The 19903-nt window shown below is 39.6% G+C and overlaps 1 protein-coding gene across 2 annotated transcripts in view; it reads right to left on the bottom strand.

The window, feature by feature from the left end:
- LOC128701105 (Jumonji, AT rich interactive domain 2) overlaps positions 1-19903 on the bottom strand; it is a 152289-nt gene that overhangs the window by 77350 nt on the left and 55036 nt on the right. For both annotated transcript variants that reach the window (XM_070100592.1, XM_070100593.1), the window contains 3 exons: positions 16461-16583; positions 14776-15031; positions 12275-12427 (listed from right to left, as the gene is read on the bottom strand). In XM_070100592.1, coding sequence (XP_069956693.1) covers positions 12275-12427; positions 14776-15031; positions 16461-16583 — 532 coding nt within the window. The remainder of the gene's footprint in view (positions 1-12274; positions 12428-14775; positions 15032-16460; positions 16584-19903) is intronic.

Below are 19903 nucleotides of genomic sequence, written 5' to 3'. Positions count from 1 at the left end.
ATACAGTTGACCATGACTTGCTCCACGTAAAATTGTCACACTATGGTATTAGAGGGCACTCCCTCAACTACCTCAAGTGTTACCTCAGCAACAGAAGCCAATATGTGTACGCAAATGGGGCAAGCTCTTCCGCACAACCAATTACAGTTGGTGTCCCACAAGGAAGTGCCCTTGGCCCTCTTCTCTTTCTCCTATACATAAATGACCTACCAAATGCTTCGCAATTACTCAAACCCACACTTTTTGCAGATGACACTACATACGTCTTCTCTCACCCGAGCCCAGTCACGCTAGCCAATACTGTAAACACCGAATTACAGAAAATATCTACCTGGATGAGGACTAACAAACTTACACTAAACATTGACAAAACCTACTTCATTCAGTTTGGTAACAGAGCTACAGATGTACCTCTTAACATAACAATAAACGGATCACCTATCACAAAGCTAACAGAGGGAAAATTCCTAGGAATCCACCTCGATAATAGACTCAAATTTCATACAGATATACAACAAATTTCTAAGAAAATCTCCAAGACTGTAGGCATACTATCGAAGATACGGTACTATGTTCCACAGTCAGCCCTCCTGGCCCTTTATCACTCTCTTATTTACCCCTATCTCACCTATGGAATTTGTGCATGGGGCTCAACAACAATTAACCATCTCAGACCACTAATTACCCAACAAAAGGCTGCAGTTAGAATAACAAATTCTCACTACAGGCAACACACTCCACCAATATTCAAAACACTCAACCTACTCACCATACAAAAAATCCATACTTATTATTGCACCTATTACATACATAGAACACTTAACTCTGATATTAACCCTCCCCTCAAACATCTCCTTGCCAACCTCAACAGAACACATGACCATAACACAAGGCACAGATCACTCTTTGATGTTCCTCGTGTCCATCTCACGCTATGCAAAAACTCAATGCACATAAAAGGCCCTAAAATCTGGAATTCATTACCTGTAAATATAAAAGAAACACTACCTGTTTATAAATTCAAGTCTCTTCTCAAAGATCACTTACTCACTCAAAACCAAATACATACTGAATAACTGAACCTTATAAATTGTATATCCTATATGTTACTCACAATTATATCACACAAATGTTAAACCTAGGACCCAATCTAACTTTATTATTTTTTTAAATACACTACCTAACTGAATACTCCATTCGACTGAATGTACAGCAATGCAAGCAACCATATGACCTGTCTTTGTAATACTCATTTGTGCTTTATAGTTATCTGTTTACAATAATGTTTTATCACTGATTTCATCATTGCTTAGTTAATCTTAAGTTAATTTTAAGCCAGCCCGTAATGCTATGCATATAAGTGGCTTTGGCATGCTGCTCTTACCTGTATTTTTTGTACCTCTGTTTGTATGCTTAAATTACTAAATAAATAAAATAAATAAATAAATAAATCAAGGGGCTAGTAACCTCTTCTCCTGTATATATTACTAAATGTAAAAGGAGAAACTTTCGTTTTTCCTTTTGGGCCACCCCGCCTTGGTGGGATACGGCCGATGTGTTGAAAGAAAGAAAGAAATAAATAAATATAGGAGTGAATGGAGACGAATGGTATTTGGGACCTGGCGATCTGTTGGAGTGTGAGCAGGGTAATATTTAGTGAAGGGATTCAGGGAAACCGGTTATTTTTATATAGCCGGACTTGAGTCCTGGAAATGGGAAGTACAATGCTTGCACTCTAAAGGAGGGGTTCGGGATATTGGCAGTTTGGAGGGATATGTTGTGTATCTTTATACGTATATGCTTCTAAGCTGTTGTGTTCTGAGCACCTCTGAAAAAACAGTGATTATGTGTGAGTGAGGTGAAAGTGTTGAATGATGATGAAAGTATTTTCTTTTTGGGGATTTTCTTTCTTTTTTGGGTTACCCTGCCTCGATGGGAGACGGCTGACATGATTAAAAGAAAAAAAAAAACTTCCATTTTTCCTTTAACCCCTTCAGGGTCCAAGGCCCAAATCTGAAGTGGTGCCCCAGTGTCCAAGAATTTAAAAAAAAAAAAAATGTTATTTTTTCTTATGAAATGGTAGATAATCTTTTTGTGAAGGTAATAAAACAAAAAGTACGAAATTTGATGGAAAATTGACGAAATTATGCTCTCGCGAATTTTGATGTGTCTGCGATATTTATGAATCGGCGATTTTGCCAACTTTGACTCCCATATTAGGCCAATTACATTATTCCAGTCAACCGAATTCTTAGCTATTTAAGTAAGTAAGTAAGTAAGTAAATTTATTCAGGTATACACAATACAGTTATATAGAATTATCATACATAGCAGCATATGTGTAGAGAACCTAGGATAACCCAAAAAAGTCAGACAGAGTGACTTATTTCCATTTCTATTCTATCGATTGAGCACAAGAAATCGCCAAGTCAACTGTTTCAACTACAAATTAAAGTGATCAGAAATTGTTAATTTGGCCATATTAACATAAAGTTCAAAATATTCCAATTTCAAAATAGGGTCCAGAATAAACAATGTAGGTATTCCTGGAACTAAACTAACATTTCGTCTGTTCATTAGTTACATTTTGAGGCTTTACAAATAAATTCCATTTTGATTTTTTATTCACATAATGAATTTTTATTCACACCAAAAAATAGAAGATTTACTGTTATGCAATACTGTAATAATTGTATAAATATCATCACCATATTTGTGAATGCATATTAGACCCACCAGCTGGCGTGTATTAGACATGTGAGGTCGTTTGTTTACTCTTGAATATCGGCAAAAATTTAACATTTCTGCTACTTTGAGCTCAGTTTCAAGCCATTTCCAGTGCTAAAACCAATCAAAATCATCTCTACTTCTGTAATATGTCTTCCATTCTATCAAATGAGACCAAGAAATCGCAAATACAACTATAAAAAACATACGAAAAAACACTGCAAAGTTGCTGTTTTAATCAAAAAATCATGATTACAGTTTTTTTTCTCTCATTATACCCAGTGTGCTGCAGGATCTGTTTTGTGGTGCACACATACCACATAGATGTATTCTCTCATATCTAGGCCCAAATGTACCACTCACAGTTTATCAGAGCGAGCTGAGCTCATGACATAGATCTACGGTTTGGACCCTGAACGTAAAGCCGTAGATCTACGGGATGGACCCTGAAAGGGTTAAGGTCACCCTGCCTTGGTGGGAGACAGCTGGTACGTTAATAAAAAAATTTACAGCACAGTTTTTACTAATTACCATAGTAAATCAAAAGGCAATTTACCTAGTGTTTGGGTTCCCATAACAAATGCCAGTCAAAAAGTGCAATGTGTTACAAGAAAAAGAACACGGTGAAGGCAAATTCCATTATGCATACTGAGTCATTAAAGATACAAGAACCACAGCCAATTTATGACATTAGTCATGATTCACAGATGCATGGGGTCCTTGGGCAAACACTTACTACATAGTTAAATTTAGACAGATTCTTAAAAATAAATTAGTTTTAGAGATTATTCAATGTCTGCTAGTTCCTGCTGAATTTAAGGTAAATTTTTAACCCTTCCATTAAAACTTCACATTATTATAGGTACAGTGGACCCTCAGTTAACGACATTAATCAGTTCCAGAGAGCTTGTCTTTAACAGATTCTGTTTTTATCCGAATTAATTTTCCCCTTAAGAAATAATGGAAATCCAATTAATCCGTTCCAGACACCCAAAAGTATTAAACAAAATAATTTTTTTACATGAAATATACATTTCCCTACACAGAAAACAATGAGACATGCAGAATAAATACATTAATAATTAATAAAATGGCACTTACCTTTATTGAAGACGATTTGATGAGTGATGAGATGGGAGGAGGGCAGAGGATGGAGGAGTTTACAATTGTTTGGAAGGGAAATCCCCTTCCATAAGGACTTTAGGTACCAAATCCTTTCCTGGGGTTACCTCCCTTCTTTTGTTTTTTAACCCTTTCAGGGTCCGTCCCGTAGATCTACGGCTTTTCGGTGAGTGTCCAAACCGTAGATCTACGCCAAAATTCTAGCGCCGTCAAATTTAGCGCGAAAGCGCTCATAGGCCTACATGTGAGAGAATGGGTCTGCGCCGTGGGTGTGCGCCGTAAACAAAAAATCTAGGCGCCTGCATAGCATTGTGGGAACGCCGGCTCAGTCACCCTTGTTCACCATGCCTCGTCGCAAGTCAGCTCTCACTCCCCGGAAAATTGGGACTCTCCTCTTCCTGTCTGATAGTTCTGACACTGATGGAAGTGGAAATGAAGACGAATTCTACGGCTTTGATAAGTTAGTGACCGAAAATAATGACCAGGATATCGATAATAGTGCAGAAAACTCCGACGATCCTCGACCTTCTACCTCTGGTGTGGGCACTCGTGACTCACGGTCGGGTGTTCCTAAACGTAAGAGAAAACTAATATTTTCCTGTGGCCAGGCCTCTGACTTCAGTAATGACGATGATTCTGACGTGGATTGTGATTTTATTGCGCTCGACGATCATTCGAGTAGTGATAGTGAGGAAACATATTCACCAGTGAAGCGTCGGTATGTTCGCCGCCGCATGCGCTCGGGTAGTGTACCCTATGCTGTGCCCAGGGGACGGAGTACATCCCGGAGTACATCCCGTGGCCCTACACCCGTTTTAGGTAGTGATAGTGAGGATGATGTGGCTACACTTGGCATGGATGGGCCACAGGCATCAGTGGATGGTGTTAGTGGTGCTGGTGGTGGTAGTGGCACCGCCATGCGTGACTCACTGTGCCACGCGGGGACCCACGCTGCTGACTCGTCAGTTCAAGGACAAAGCGGAGCGTCACCCACCAGCCCGCCACAACCACCCGTACAACCAGCCTATGATGTCCAGTATCCACCAGCAAACCGTATCTGGGATTGGCAGCAAAATCCCAATTTTGTTCCCAGCCCTCACCACTTTGATGACTCTCAAAGTGGAATTCTACCTACCTGTCCCCTTGGAACCACGGCCAATGAACTGGAATTCTTTGAATTATTCTTTGACCAGCCATTGATGGAAATTATTGTCAGGGAAAGTAATAAGTATTTTCAGTACACCATGGCAAATACGATCTTATCACCACAGTCAAGACTACACAGGTGGAAAGAGACGACTGTTGCAGAAATGTATTTGCTTTTTGCAACAATAATGCTTATGCCTCACGTCTATAAGCATAATATAAAAGCATACTGGTCCACAGATCGGCTAATTTGTACCCCATCCTTCAGTGAAATAATACCAGTGAACAGGTTTATCTTACTGTTACGTATGTTGCACTTCTCTGACAAAACCAGGCCTGACAGAAGTGACAGGTTATACAAGATTAGAAATGTTTTCATGTATCTCAAACAAAAGTTCAGGATATACTTTTATCCATTCAAGAATCTTGTAATTGACGAGTCTTTGATTTTGTTCAAAGGTAGACTGTCATTCAAGCAGTATATACCGAGCAAGAGGAACCGCTTTGGTATAAAATTGTTTGTACTCTGTGATTGTGACAGTGGCCTGGTGTTGGATATTGTTGTATACACGGGTAGTAAAACATTGAAAGATACCAAGATGTTATTGGGTATCTCAGGTGACGTAGTGAGAAACATGATGGCACCTTATCTTGGTAAGGGCCATACATTATATACCGATAACTGGTACACAAGCCCATTACTCAGTGATTTCATGCGAGTGAACAAGACAGATGTGTGTGGCACAGTGCGTTCTAATCGTAAACATATGCCCAGGCTCAACGCAGGTGTTCGTGGTGATGACGTGCAGGTGTTTACTGCCAATGACATCATGGCATTACGGTGGCATGACAAACGAGATGTCACATTGTTGACAACCATTCACCGTAATGAAATGCAAGACAGTGGCAAAGTTGATCGAGTGACTAATGAACGTATTCGAAAACCAGTGTCAGTGATTGATTATACACAAAACATGCGCTTGGTTGACAAGTGTGACATGCAGATTGGTTTTGTTGACTGTGTTCGTAAGAGTTACAAGTGGTACATGAAACTTTTCTTCCATCTCATGGACATTTCAATGCTGAATGCATATAATATGTACCAAATAAAGACTGGTAACAGACCACCGTATGGTGAATTTTGTTTGTCTGTTGTCAGACAACTCATAATGAAATACCAGGTAACAACACCTGCAATACAACATGGTCCTCGAATTCATCACAATATACCCAAGCGTTTGAGGAGAGAAGGTGATCATTTCATAATACAGCTTCCTTCAACTCAAAAGAAATTTGCTCAGAAGAGATGCATTGTCTGTGCACAAACAAAACGACGGCAACAAAGACGCAAAGACACTCGGTTTATGTGTGAGGAATGTAAGGTGCCTCTGTGCATGGTGCCTTGTTTCAAGGAGTTCCACAAGCTCCAGCAGTTCTAAAACCATGTCCAGTGATTGTAAATATGTAAATATATGATAGAACATTAGTATTATACAATATTTGTGCATGTTTATTGTAATAAACAACAGTGGTAAACAATAATATGATAATAACTTTAGTGCGGTTATTGTGTTCAATACAGTGAGTATATATATATATCAATTATATACAGTATTGGTCTCTCAGGCCCCAAATGTTAGTAGGAATAGAAAAAAATTGGAAAAGAAAAGAAAAAACAACTAAAACAACAAAATAATATAATACGCGTATGTGGAATTCGTCGATGTTGCCGCCACCACATCATTTTCTATAAACTTCTTGGCACTGTATCTCGGTAAGTAATGATCAGATTCTAATTTTTTTTGTTTTATTACCTTCACAAAAATATGCTCTTTAATTCTGTAAGAAAAAATAATTTTTTTTTTCAAAATTTCTTGGACACTGGTGCGTGACTTCAGATTTTGGCCTTGGACCCTGAAAGGGTTAATGCCACTAAGACCAGCTTGAGAGTCACTGGACCCCTGTCGCACCAAAAATCTGTCCAGAGAGCTCTGTTTCTGGCGTGTCTTTAAGATTTCCCTAAAATGGGACACAACACTATAATTATAGATGTTGCCAGCACAGCCTGCAACAGTTGTGTCAGGGTGGTGTTCATTCATAAAGGTTTGCACTTCAGTCCACTTTGCACAAATGTCCTTAATCTTTGAAGAAGGCAACTTCCTCCATCTCTCTTCCCCCTCCTCTGAAGGAAATTACTGAGCTGTGATCTATTGCTGTTGCACCTCAAGTTCTTACAGCTCTGTAGTGGTTAGCTCTTCATCGTTGTCCTCCACCAACTCTTCCACATCCTCACCACTAACTTCCAACCCCATGGACTTCCCCAATGCCACAATAGATTCCACAACTGGCATAGGCTCCTCAGGGTTAGACCCAAACACTTCAAAACCCCTCTCTTGTACACATTGTGGCCACAATTTTCTCCAAACAGAGTTCAAAGCCTGCAAGTCACTCCCTCCCAAGCCTTACCTATAAGGTTTATGCAACTGAGGATACTGAAGTGATCTTTCCAGAACTCTCTAAGGGTCAATTCAGTGTCTGAGGTCACTTCAAAGCACTTTTGAAATACTGCTTTGGTGTAGTTTTTTGAAATTTGAAATGACCTGCTGGTCCATGGGTTGGAAGAGAGGAGTGGTGTTAGGGGGCAAAAATTTCACTTTGATGAAACTAAAGTCCCCAACAATTCGCTCTTCCAAGTCTGGATGATGAGTAGGAGCATTGTCCATTAACAGGAGGCACTGGAGTGGCAATCATGTAGTAGAACCAATCAAGGAAAATGTCCCTAGTGATCCATGCCTTACTGTTTGCTCTCCACATCACACACAATTTAGTCTTGATGACACAGTTTTTCTTGAACACTCTCTGAGTTTCATAGTGATACACAAGTAAAGGTTTCACTTTGCAATCCCCACTAGCATTACTACAAAACATGAGAGCTAGTCTGTCTTTCATAGGTTTGTGTCCTGGGAGTGCCTTTTCCTCCTGAGTAATGTAGGCCCTGTTTTGCATTTTCTTCCAAAACAGGCCTGTTTTGTCACAATTGAACACCTGTTGGGGTTTTAATTGTTCAGCTTCTATGTACCCCTTAACCCTTTCAGGGTCAACAGGCCCTCTCCCAGACTTGTTCTCAGGGTTGACAAATTTAAAAAAAAAAAAAAAAAAAAAAAAATCTTACGAAAAGACAGAGAATCTTTTCCTGATCATAATGACACTAAAAGTATGAAATTTGATGGAAAACTTACGGAATTATGCTCTCGTGAAATTAGCGGTCTTGACAATGTTTACGCATTGGCGATTTTGCCCACTTTGAGCCCTATTTTCGGCCAATTCCAGTGTACTAGTCAACAAAAATCATAACTGTTTCTCTAGAACTCCATTTTTCTATCAAATGAGTACAAGAAACCACCCATTTACTGATTTCAACTATCCAATAAAGTGGTCAGAATTTAGCAATTTTGCCACAAATTTCAAAAGATGCCAATTTCCAAATAGGGTCCAGAATAAACAAGAAAGACATTCCTGGCACTAAAATAACATTTCCTCTGTTCATTAGTCACGTCCCCATGCCCCTCTTACATTCTTTTGCTTTCCACTTTGAATTTTTATTCTCACAAAAAATATAAGATTTACTGTTATGCAGACTACTGCATTAGTGTAGAAATGGTATAAATAATATCAGCGTACTTGTGAAAGAATATTAGACTCATCAGTTGACATGTATTGGACACGTAGCATGATTTGTTTACTTTTGAACTTTGGCAAAAATCGAAAATTTCTGCTACTTTGAGCTCAATTTCAAGGTACAGGAAGGCCCCGCTTTACGGCGTTTCACTTTACGGCGTTCCGCTAATACGGACATTTCAAATTATGACCAAAACTCGCTATACGGCTCCCCCCACCTGACTTTCTAATACGGTCACCGTGCCCCACCCTGTTTGTTTACATTCTCCATGAGCTCAGTAAGCACTAAGTCTCTCCATTTTGTCTGGAAACTCCAAAATTTCAAATGTTTTTAAAAGTTATTTCATATTTTATATATACTCTGATAATTATACTTATGTATACCTGTACCTAAATAAACTTACATACTGTGCTGGCATGCAGGTACACATTAAAATTGGTAAGTGTCTTATGTCTCCAGACGTCATATTAGTAATGATAATAATAATCATCGAGTCATTTAAATGTCGTATATTACGTTAATATACACATTTTCATTAATCCATCCATGATATTTTTTTCAAAATTATATAATAAACACCATTCATCACAACTGTCAGACACTGCAGCATCATGGGATCTTGTTACAAAGAATTCTTCAACACTTGTTCAACCTTTGGACGAAGACCTACTTCGACTAGTGGATGGTACCACTATGACCCCGCCTCCGCCTGCTTCACTTCACCTCACTACAGTATATAAGCCACGTCTACGGCCCTATGCTGTATATTCTACAAGATTGATGGACTGAACACATCGACTCCAGGCTGAGGGACTGATTACCTCATACTCCTCCTCTCCTTATGCCTTCCTCTTTGTATTGGACTGATGAAGCCACTGTGTGGCAAAACGTTTCCTGAATAAAGATTCCCATATGCTGCATAAGTGTCTCAATCTTCAAGATAAATACACCCCACAGTAGAATAAATAAACATAAATGTGAGATGTGGTAGCAGACGACTTGCACAAGTGATGCCATATTAGAAATGATAATAATAATAATAACAATACTCACCGAGTCTCATTAAATGTCGTATATTACGTTAATATACACATTTTCATTAATCCATCCATGATATTTTTTTTCAAAATTATATAATAAACACGATACATAACATAAAAAGATGATAAATACACCCCACAATAGAATAAATAAACATAAATATAAGATGTGGGAGCCACATAACTTGTACAAGTGACGGCAAGAATAACATTTTCTCTAATCTAACATAAGAGAAAATGTGTTACTGGGGGTAACTGTAGAAAATTATTCCTTTTGTATGTATGTAAGTAAGTTTATTCAGGTATACACAAATACAGTTACATAGATTATCATACATAACAACATACGTGTAGAGAACCTAGGATAACCCAAAAAAGTCAGTGTGACTTATTTCCATTGCCTTCACTCAGAGCTTCATTTCTTCTCAAAATGATGTTACATGAGAATGGGAGTGTTCTTCTTTATTAATTCTACCGTATCAATGTAGAGACAACCTGTACACAATGTAACTTGTACACAAACCAGACGTGTACACTTCGTTTGTTTACAAAACTTACGTTCGCCTGGTTTGTTTACATAACTCTGCGCCTGTCCCCTCTCATGTACTCATTCTTTCTCTCTCTCATTTATTCGTTTTATCTCATTTACTTACTCCTGACCCTACATTAAGACTACAAATATTTTAAGGTAAGTAATGAGTGAACTGTATATACATTTTATCGTTCTGGGATGCTTAAATATCATAGAATAGTATGTGTGGGTGGGGTGGCCTGGTAAGGTAGCCTGGCTATTACCATACATACCACACTTGATTTCTTACAATAAATACTACTTGTCTCACCCTAGATTAAGACTATAAATATTTTAAGGTAAGTAATGAGTGCACTATGTGTGTATTGTACTTTTTTATTGTTTTTTGATGCCTGGTTCTATTGCTAACTTAACATATGTTAGTGTAAACTTGTTATCTAGTGTTTGTATGCATTTATAAGTGGAAAAAAAGGGTGTTCCACTTTACGGCAGTTTCCGCTTTACGGCGGTAGCCTGGAACCTAACCTGCCGTATAAGTGGGGCCCTCCTGTACTTTTCATTGTAAAACCAATCAAAATCGTCTCAATTTCTGTAACATGTCTTCCATTCTATAAAATGAGACCAGGAAAACTAGAATACCATCATAAATACCATACGAAAATACAGTGCAAAGTCGCCGTTTTAAACCAAAAACACTGTCAAAGTTTTTTTTCTCATTACGCACTGTGTGCTGCAGGATTTTTTTTATATTGCGCACACAGACCACATAGACCCATTCTTTCATATGTAGGCCTACCAGCTTTCTCTCACTAGATTTGAGGGCACTAGAATTTAGGCGTACTAGTACGTCAAAAACCCTGGTGCGTAAGCCGTGCTAGTACGTCAGAAACCCTGAAAGGGTTAAAGTCCTGCACATATTTTTCAGCTGCTTTTTTGTCAGAACTGGTAGCCTCGCCATGCCTTATCACACTGTGTATGCCACTACGATTCTTAAATCTCTCAAACCCACCTTTGCTGGCCTTAAATTCACTAGTTCCAGGCATTTTCTTAATGAGATCATCATGCAACTGTCTTACCTTTTCATATACAGTATAATTGACTGTGAAACACTATCTCCTGATAATTGTTTTTCATTGATCCACACCAACAACAGTCTCTCCACATCTTCGAGTATTTGCGATCTCTGTTTTTTAAGCACATTTGCACCTTTCACAACAACAGCTTCCTTGATTACCTTTTTGTTGGCCAAGATAGTAGTGATGGTTGTATGGGGTTTGTTATACAACCTGGCCAGCTCGGAGACACACACACTACTTTTGTATTTTGCGATGAGCTCTTTCTTGAATTCAATAGTATTTCTTACCCTCTTTACCACAGGGCTGGCACTAGAAGCTTTCTTTGGGCCCATGGTGGCTTATTTAGCAGTTACAAGCGCTAAAAACAATGGAATAATACAAAATGTATCGCATGTAAGCGTAGAATCGTCCTCACTGGCTTGTAAACAATGGCACACTGGCTGTACATGGAATGGCCGGGCCGCTCGGGCTGCACGGACACGTTTGGGACGAATGACTTTAACCAAGTTCTTTGTTGTTAACTGATCCAATATTTTGATGCAAAACATGTCGTTATCCGATTTTTACGTTATCCGATGACGTCGTTAACTGAGGGTCCACTGTAATGTACTATATAATGACTAGAAATCATAACACAATTATAAACAACTCTCACAACAGATGCTATTTGAACCAATAGAGAGCTAATCATAAAACTAACTGACCAAAGTGTTAACAACCATACCATGCTGGCTGAACAAGATTCATCCTAGTTAGATGAATTTTAATAGGATGATGTGGTATGGTTTAGCACACTGGCCTGCTAGTTTTAGGACTGGCTCACCTTGTGTTCAAACCCCATCTGCTCTAGGAGACGTACTGAGTACTTGTTAAATTCATTAATGATGATTTTATGGTATTTTTATTTAAAATATCAGATTAATAAGAAAAACAAAAAAATGACTATACTTACTAGGGGATTGCTGGTAAGTTCTATATTCTGTTTTGCTAGACATCTTTTAATAGCATGGAGAGTGCGTACATTTGGGCCCCAACGTCTCATCATCTTGTGAATATATTGGTTGTTACCAGTGAATCTCATATCATCGTTGACACGACATTCAGGCTATGTGGATAAAAACATGAAAAACTTTAACACCGCAAAATTATAAGGTATGCATTCCTTCAAACTGGAAGTGTTAGGAGAGACAAGGAATATTTTAAAGACTAGAAATAAGTGAATGAGGTAATAGGTTGTGCACTAGAAGAATAATGAGTAATAATGGGCTACATTGCACATTAGCATCACTAAAATACTTGAAATACAAAAGAATAAGTTAATTTTATGCATGAGTGGAGAGTTCATGTTAGCCAGGTAAAGCGTGTTAAAAAACTAAAGATTAAATACATACCAGTAATTATGATTTTGTTAGAGCTGAATTATAAAATTTAATTTTTTCCTTAGTTGTTTATCACACGTATTAAAACTCTGTGTAATGTAAGTTCATTTCATGTGTGGGTAGAGTCCATATTTGCTTAGTAAAGACTGATAAAAACTGCAGATTTAATAATTACACTGGTCGAGAGATTGCTATGTTCAGTTCCTATCAGTGGCTGATGTGGGGGAGGACAGGAAGACTTGTTAAGTTGGGGGTTGGGAGAGAGAAGTCAGGGGCTCAGGAGGGATGTCAAGGGGTCAGGTGAAACAAGGGGGGTTGGGTGGTATGCCAGGGAAGTTTACTGGAAAGACCCCCATGGCCCAGCTGGTGGCTGTAGGGACTGTTTGGTGAACCTTTACTCCCTTCTTTCTACTCTCCCTACCTTACCTCAGCATACTGTACTCAACCCAACCCTCCCTCTCAATGGAATTACCTTCACCACTCCTTCCCACACCATATACCCAGGCACCCAATACTCTCAATGTGTCAGTGAGAGGCTGGAGAATATATGTAGTGTTACGTCGTATATATACATCTTATGCGCCACTGTTTCTGACGTATTTAAACCCGTAAATTCTAGCGGCTTCAAATCCCCCTTCCATCCCCTTCCCCCACAGGTGCTGTATAATCTTACAGGTTTAGCGCTTCCTCATTATAATAATAATGAGCGAGCTCCAGAATGCCGCCACTAGTTGGCACAGCAAATGCCAGAAGAATTTCTGGAAGAATTTCTCGTGTTTTGCTTGTGCTTTGTGCAGTTAATTTGCTAAATTTCTTTTTTCTAACCATGGGTCCTAACAAAGTAAGTGCAAAGGACAGTACTGAGAAGAAAAAGAGGATGATGTCCATGGAATTAAAGCACGAAATCATAGATAAACACAAGCGAGGTGTGCGGGTTATGGGTTGTAGCATTAAGAGTGTAGTAAGTAAATCAGTGAAAAGTGAAGGAAAAAGAAATTCTAGTAGTAAAGTTCAGCAATAAAGTGTAGCAAGTAAATTAAGTGATTAAGCGATAGAAAAAAGGACAAAACGAAATGAACTCCTCCAATGCTGTTGTTGTTGTTGTTGGGTCTTGTAGGACTATTGACAGCATATGCTGCTTTGCAAGCATCTCTTCTCCCAGGTAAATATGCATGTACACTTTATAAAACCAGTTCATTTCCTTACATTCTCTATTATGTTTTACAGGTTGGCCATCACTAATCCAGCAATCAGTTATCTGGTTCCATCAGTAATTCGGCACTAATTCTGGCTAGCATAATTTCAAATTTCATCATTATACTGACTCAAATTTCATCATTACACTGACTCAGAAATTGTGCAGATGGCTGTAAGTCCACAGCAGCAAGCCATTGGAGGAGAAAGCAGTGATGAAAATGAGGAAGATATAGCAGAAAGTCTCTCTACTGATAGGTTAATAAGTGTATTCTAACCTAACCACTCTGTAATCTGGCAAACTCGCTAATCCGGCACACTACAGGTCCCAATGATGCCTGATTAGTGATGGCCGACTTATATATTTTTATACAATATTTCTTATTTATAAATACATTGTTTCAGTGTTTTCCTTATGAAATTAGTGATCTAGTGCAGTTAGCCTCACAAACACTCCATTGTCTCTTACAATAAGAGCATGGGAAGATATGGTGAGAGCGGGAACAGGAATGGCTGCCACCAATCATATAACACATTTTATTCATCCTAGAGTATATATCATGTTTCTATGTTATTTATATTGCTTATTATGTCATATCAGAACAACTGTAATAGATAAATAAGCCGCAGAGTTGATATTTGCATTACATTGAAGTATTTTGTCCTGCCTCCCGAGAGCAGGAATTCCGCTGGAACAAATTAATGGCATTTCAATTAATTTAAATGAGGAAAACTGATTTGACATATAAGCAAATTGAGTTACGAGTTAGGTCACGGAAATGGTTAAACTCGTAAGTAGAGGTTCCACTGTATTTAAAAAAATATTCTATTACGCTATGAAAATATGAATGAATCATCCGTTTAAAATTGGCCAGCTTACCTTGAAATTACTGGGTGGAACAATTCGGCATAAGCCAAACTGCTCAGCTTCTGGTCGTATCTTTTCAATGTAATCAAGAGGATCAGTAAACTCTTCTTCAGATGGGAAAAACGTTGGTGCTCGGGTTAACAGGGAATTATCACATATATATGCAGCATTGGGATCTGCCAAGGATTTGTCGGATAATACTTGTGCAGAACTACTCTGCACACTTTGACTAGCTGGAATGTTTGATAATGATGACGATTTTCCAAGACTGGAAGGAAAAAATAATATATATGTATGTATCACCCTACCTCGGCGGGAAGCAGCCGATGTGTTAAAAAAAAAAATTAGCAATTGCTAACGGTTGAATTTTTTTTTTACTACACCAGCCAACTTCCACCAATGAAAGGTGACCCAAAAAGTGAAACATTCATCCCTTGCTCACTCAACAGCCATCTTGCTAGAACTGTGCACACATCGAAACTAAAAAAAAAATTAAAAAAGTCTCGAAACTGCTGCATTCCACCTCTCTTGCCACGCCAAGTGCAGATTCTGTACTTCCTACCAGCAGGACTCAAGTCTGGCTAACTATTTTCCCTAAATTTATTCATAAATGTTACCTTGCTTACACTCCAACAAAATGTCAAATCCTTGAAACTACTTGTCTCCACTCAATCCTATCTAACATGCTCACTCACGCCTCCTGGATGCTCAAGTCCATACCACTTAAAACCCTCACCCTCCTTCCAACCCTTCCTGAGATGATCCCTACCCCTCCTTCCACCCCAGATTTATATACCCTCTTCATCATCTTTTTCTCCTGCATCCTCTCTATATGCCTTAACCACCTCACCAACCCCTCCTCTGCCCTCTGAATTATATCTTTCATAGCCAAACACTACCTTTAAATTTGTTCACTTTGAATTCTTAGCATAATATTCACACCAACCATTTTTTCAAACATGACATCTCCACTGCCATAGTGTAATTTTTATACCAATTCTCTCCAGGACAGCTATTAATTGATTGATGGTGTAAGTATTTCTCTTCCCATCCTACTCTGATGGGAGATCACTCATAAGTTAAAAAAGGACCTGTCTAACCTATTTTTAAAATTTAACTGTTAATCTACATAAGCACAGAGTAGTAGTTTATGAAGAGGTAACTGATGATGACAAGAAGCAGAATACAGTCAATCCTTTTTTTTTTTTTTTTTGGCTAGTGTTGGGAGTAATAAATATAAATGTATTTACCCAAATACCATTACTGTATACACAGTATTTGAATCATTTTTTTTTTTGTGTGTGTGTGTAGATAATTGGGCTGAGATGTGGTGGAATAATTGAAGGTTCATGGAATAAATGTATATAGCACTGCTTATCAGAGCTATATTCTCAACAATCATTTATGTGAATCTGACAAATAATATAAACACAAGCTAAATTTTTTCTGAAATTTAAAATGGCAGGCAAATTATTTTATCTATCAACTTTTCTGAGAAAAAAGGTGTGCTATCATTCCCTAAAAAGAATAAATTTAATTTCTGGCATAGATTAGTTAAATGGTTTGAATATTTTTTTTTTATTTTCTCTAATTTCTCTATGACAATCTTAATTCAATCCTTGTTTTGATGAAATTTTAAGAAGAAGAATATAAAACCTAACTATTCATTCACCAACTCAACATACAAGGCAACTCACTTTACATTACTATCTATACTACTTGCAGGCGACTGCCGACGACTACGAGAAGATGACAGTCGATTGCCTCGCTGGGATGGGGTAGATGAGGTTGTCCCTTCTGAACTTTGAGATGGCGTTGGACTGGAATATTTGCAAAATAACAGAATTTTTTTTTAAAAACATCTGCAAAAGAAAATAATTTATTTTTTAGCACATTGGCCATTTCTCTCACCAAAACAGAATGACAAAAAAGAAGCACATTCATCACACACACACACACACAGACAGACACAGACACACAGACACACACAGACACACAGACACACACAGACACACACACACACACACACACACACACACACACACACACACATACACACACACACACACAACACACACACACACACACACACACACACACACACACACACACACACACACACACAACATACACACACAACATACACACACAACACACACACACACAACACACACACACACACAACACCCCCCACACACCCCCTACACACACACAACACACAATACACACACACACACACACACACACACACACACACACACACACACACACACACACACACACACACACACACACACACACATACACACTCTCACACTCCCTCCCCACCGACATCTCACTCCTTCCCCTGATCCCTCCCCTCCCTCTGTCACCCTCCCCCTCCTCACCTCTCCCTCCTTCCCCCTCTCCCCCTCCCACTCACCCACTTGCTTCTCCCTCCTTCCCACTCCCCCTCCCCACTCCTCTCCCACATAGCCACAGTTCCTCCTCTACCTCCCCCCCCACACTCTGACATACACACTACTAACCTAACACACAGAATTACATAGGTTTCCCACTCTGAGGCAATCATAAAAAGGGAACATGAATGGGAAAGGAAACTAGAAGAACTTAGCATGAGAATGGAAGAGAGGATAGTAATGGAAAGCAGGAAGTGGGAGGTGCAAGTCAAAGCAGCAGAGGCCAGGATACAGAGTTTAGAAGAGGACCTGAAAAATCTGAAACAGCCTAAAGAACTAAAGAACATTTTGGGATTGACAACAGAGACTGCTACCTCAGTCACAAATAAGGGGACTGTAGGGAAAGAAGGAGCAAAACTGCATGTAGAAATTCTATCAGTGGAGACTGTAGTAAATGAAAGAGCTAAGCTATATGTGGAGGCCCTAACAGACCACAGCAGAGCCCAGGGAAAGCCGAGAAGGGAAAATGACAGGCCACTGAGCCCAAGTACAGTAGCTAGTGAAAATGAAGAAAGGAAAGCTGCAATGGAGGAAATGAAATTGAATGAGGGGATACACAGGGATATGCAGTGGGAAAATGAAAGGGTGAGGTCAGTCTTTGTGTATGGGCTACAGGAAGTTGAAGGGGAAACATATGAAGCAAGAAAACAAGAAGAAAAAAAAGCAATTGAAAGCATCATGAAAGTAATAGGAGAAGACGACATGACCCAGCTGGAAAATTTTCGGAGAATAGGGGGATTTGTAAAAAAAAGAACCCGGCCAGTGAAAGTGACCTTCAAGGCAGAATCGACTCGGAACAGGATACTGCAGGAGAAAGCACAATTAAGGGACATGCCGGCATACAGGAAGGTGTATCTCGACCGCGACAGAACACAAGAAGAGAGGCAGCAACTGAGAAAGATGGTACAAAGGTGAAAGGAGGAAAGAGAGGGGATGGAGAAGACAGACAGGAGATCCCAGACACAGGAAGAAGATCAAATACAACCTCCCTCACAGCTTCCTATAGAAGCCTCCCAACCAGGTCAACCCCAGTGCAGCCAAACACTCTAAACCAAAACACCCATGCCACATCCAATGCTCCCACCCACTACATTACAAACTCCACCCCCACAGCAACCACCCATAGTTCCTTATCAGGTCTCCCACTTCCCCAACCCCAATACACCTCCCAGACCACAGTCTTAGAAAAGAAGTTGAAGGTGTGGTATACAAATGCAGATGGAATAACAAATAAGTATGAGGAGTGGCACGAAAGAATCAAGGAGACATTCCCAGACATAATAGCACTCACAGAAACAAAACTCACCAGAATAATAACAGATTCAATCTTTTCACCCTGATATCAAATCCTCAGGAAAGACAGAGGGAGGAGAGGGGGAGGAGGAGTTGCACTGCTCATTAAAAACCAGTGGGGTTTTGAGAAAATGGAAGGAATGGATGGCACGGGTGAAAGGGACTACTTAGTAGGAACAATCCAGTCTGAGGGACATAAGGTGATAATTGCAGTAATGTACAACCCACCACAGAACTGCAGGAGACCAAGAGAAGAATACGATGAGAGCAACAGAGCCATGGTCGACACACTAGCCGAGGTGGCCAGGAAAGCACACATGGGGGGAGCAAAGTTACTAGTTATGGGTGATTTCAATCACAAGGAGATTGACTGGGAAAACCTGGAGCCCCATGGGGGTCCCGAAACATGGAGAGCCAAGATGATGGATGTAGTACTGGAAAACCTCATGCATCAACATGTTAGAGACACTACCAGAGAGAGAGAGGAGAAGATGAACCAGCAAGACTGGACCTTGTATTCACCTTGAGTAGTTCAGACATCGAGGATATCTTGTATGAAAGGCCCCTGGGAGCTAGTGATCATGTGGTTCTGTGCTTCGACTACATAGTTGAGCTCCAAGTGGAGAGAGTAGCAGGAATAGGGTGGGAAAAACCAAACTACAAAAGGGGGAACTACTCAGGCATGAGGAACTTCCTTCAAAACATTCAGTGGGAGAGGGAACTGACAGGAAAACCAGTACAAGAAATGATGGACTATGTGGCAACAAAATGCAAGGAGGCAGAGGAGAAGTTTGTTCCCAAGGGAAACAGAAATAATGGGAAGAACAGAACAAGTCCTTGGTTCACCCAAAGATGTAGGGAGGCAAAAACTAGGTGTACTAGAGAATGGAAAAGGTACAGAAGACAGAGAACTCAGGAAAATAAAGAGATTAGCCGAAGAGCCAGTAACGAATATGCACAGATAAGAAGGGAGGCTCAGCGACAATATGAAAATGACATAGCATCGAAAGTCAAGACTGACCCGAAGCTGTTGTACAGCCACATCAGGAGGAAAACAACAGTCAAGGACCAGGTAATCAGACCGAGGAAGGGTGATGGGGAATTCACAAGAAACGACCAAGAGGTATGTCAGGAGCTCAACACGAGATTTAAAGAAGTATTTACAGTGGAAACCAGTAGGACTCCAAGAAATCAGAACAGGGGGGTACACCAGCAAGTGCTGGATGAGGTACGTATAACCAAGGAGGAAGTGAAGAAGCTGTTATGCGAACTTGACACCTCAAAGGTGGTGGGACCAGACAACATCTCTCCGTGGGTCCTTAAAGAGGGAGCAGAGATATTGTGTGTGCCATTAACAAATATCTTCAACACATCATTTGAAACTGGGC

Source organism: Cherax quadricarinatus, chromosome 73, assembly GCF_038502225.1.
Source record: "Cherax quadricarinatus isolate ZL_2023a chromosome 73, ASM3850222v1, whole genome shotgun sequence".
NCBI classification, from domain to species: domain Eukaryota; kingdom Metazoa; phylum Arthropoda; class Malacostraca; order Decapoda; family Parastacidae; genus Cherax; species Cherax quadricarinatus.
This window is presented reverse-complemented; position numbering and strand designations above follow the sequence as displayed.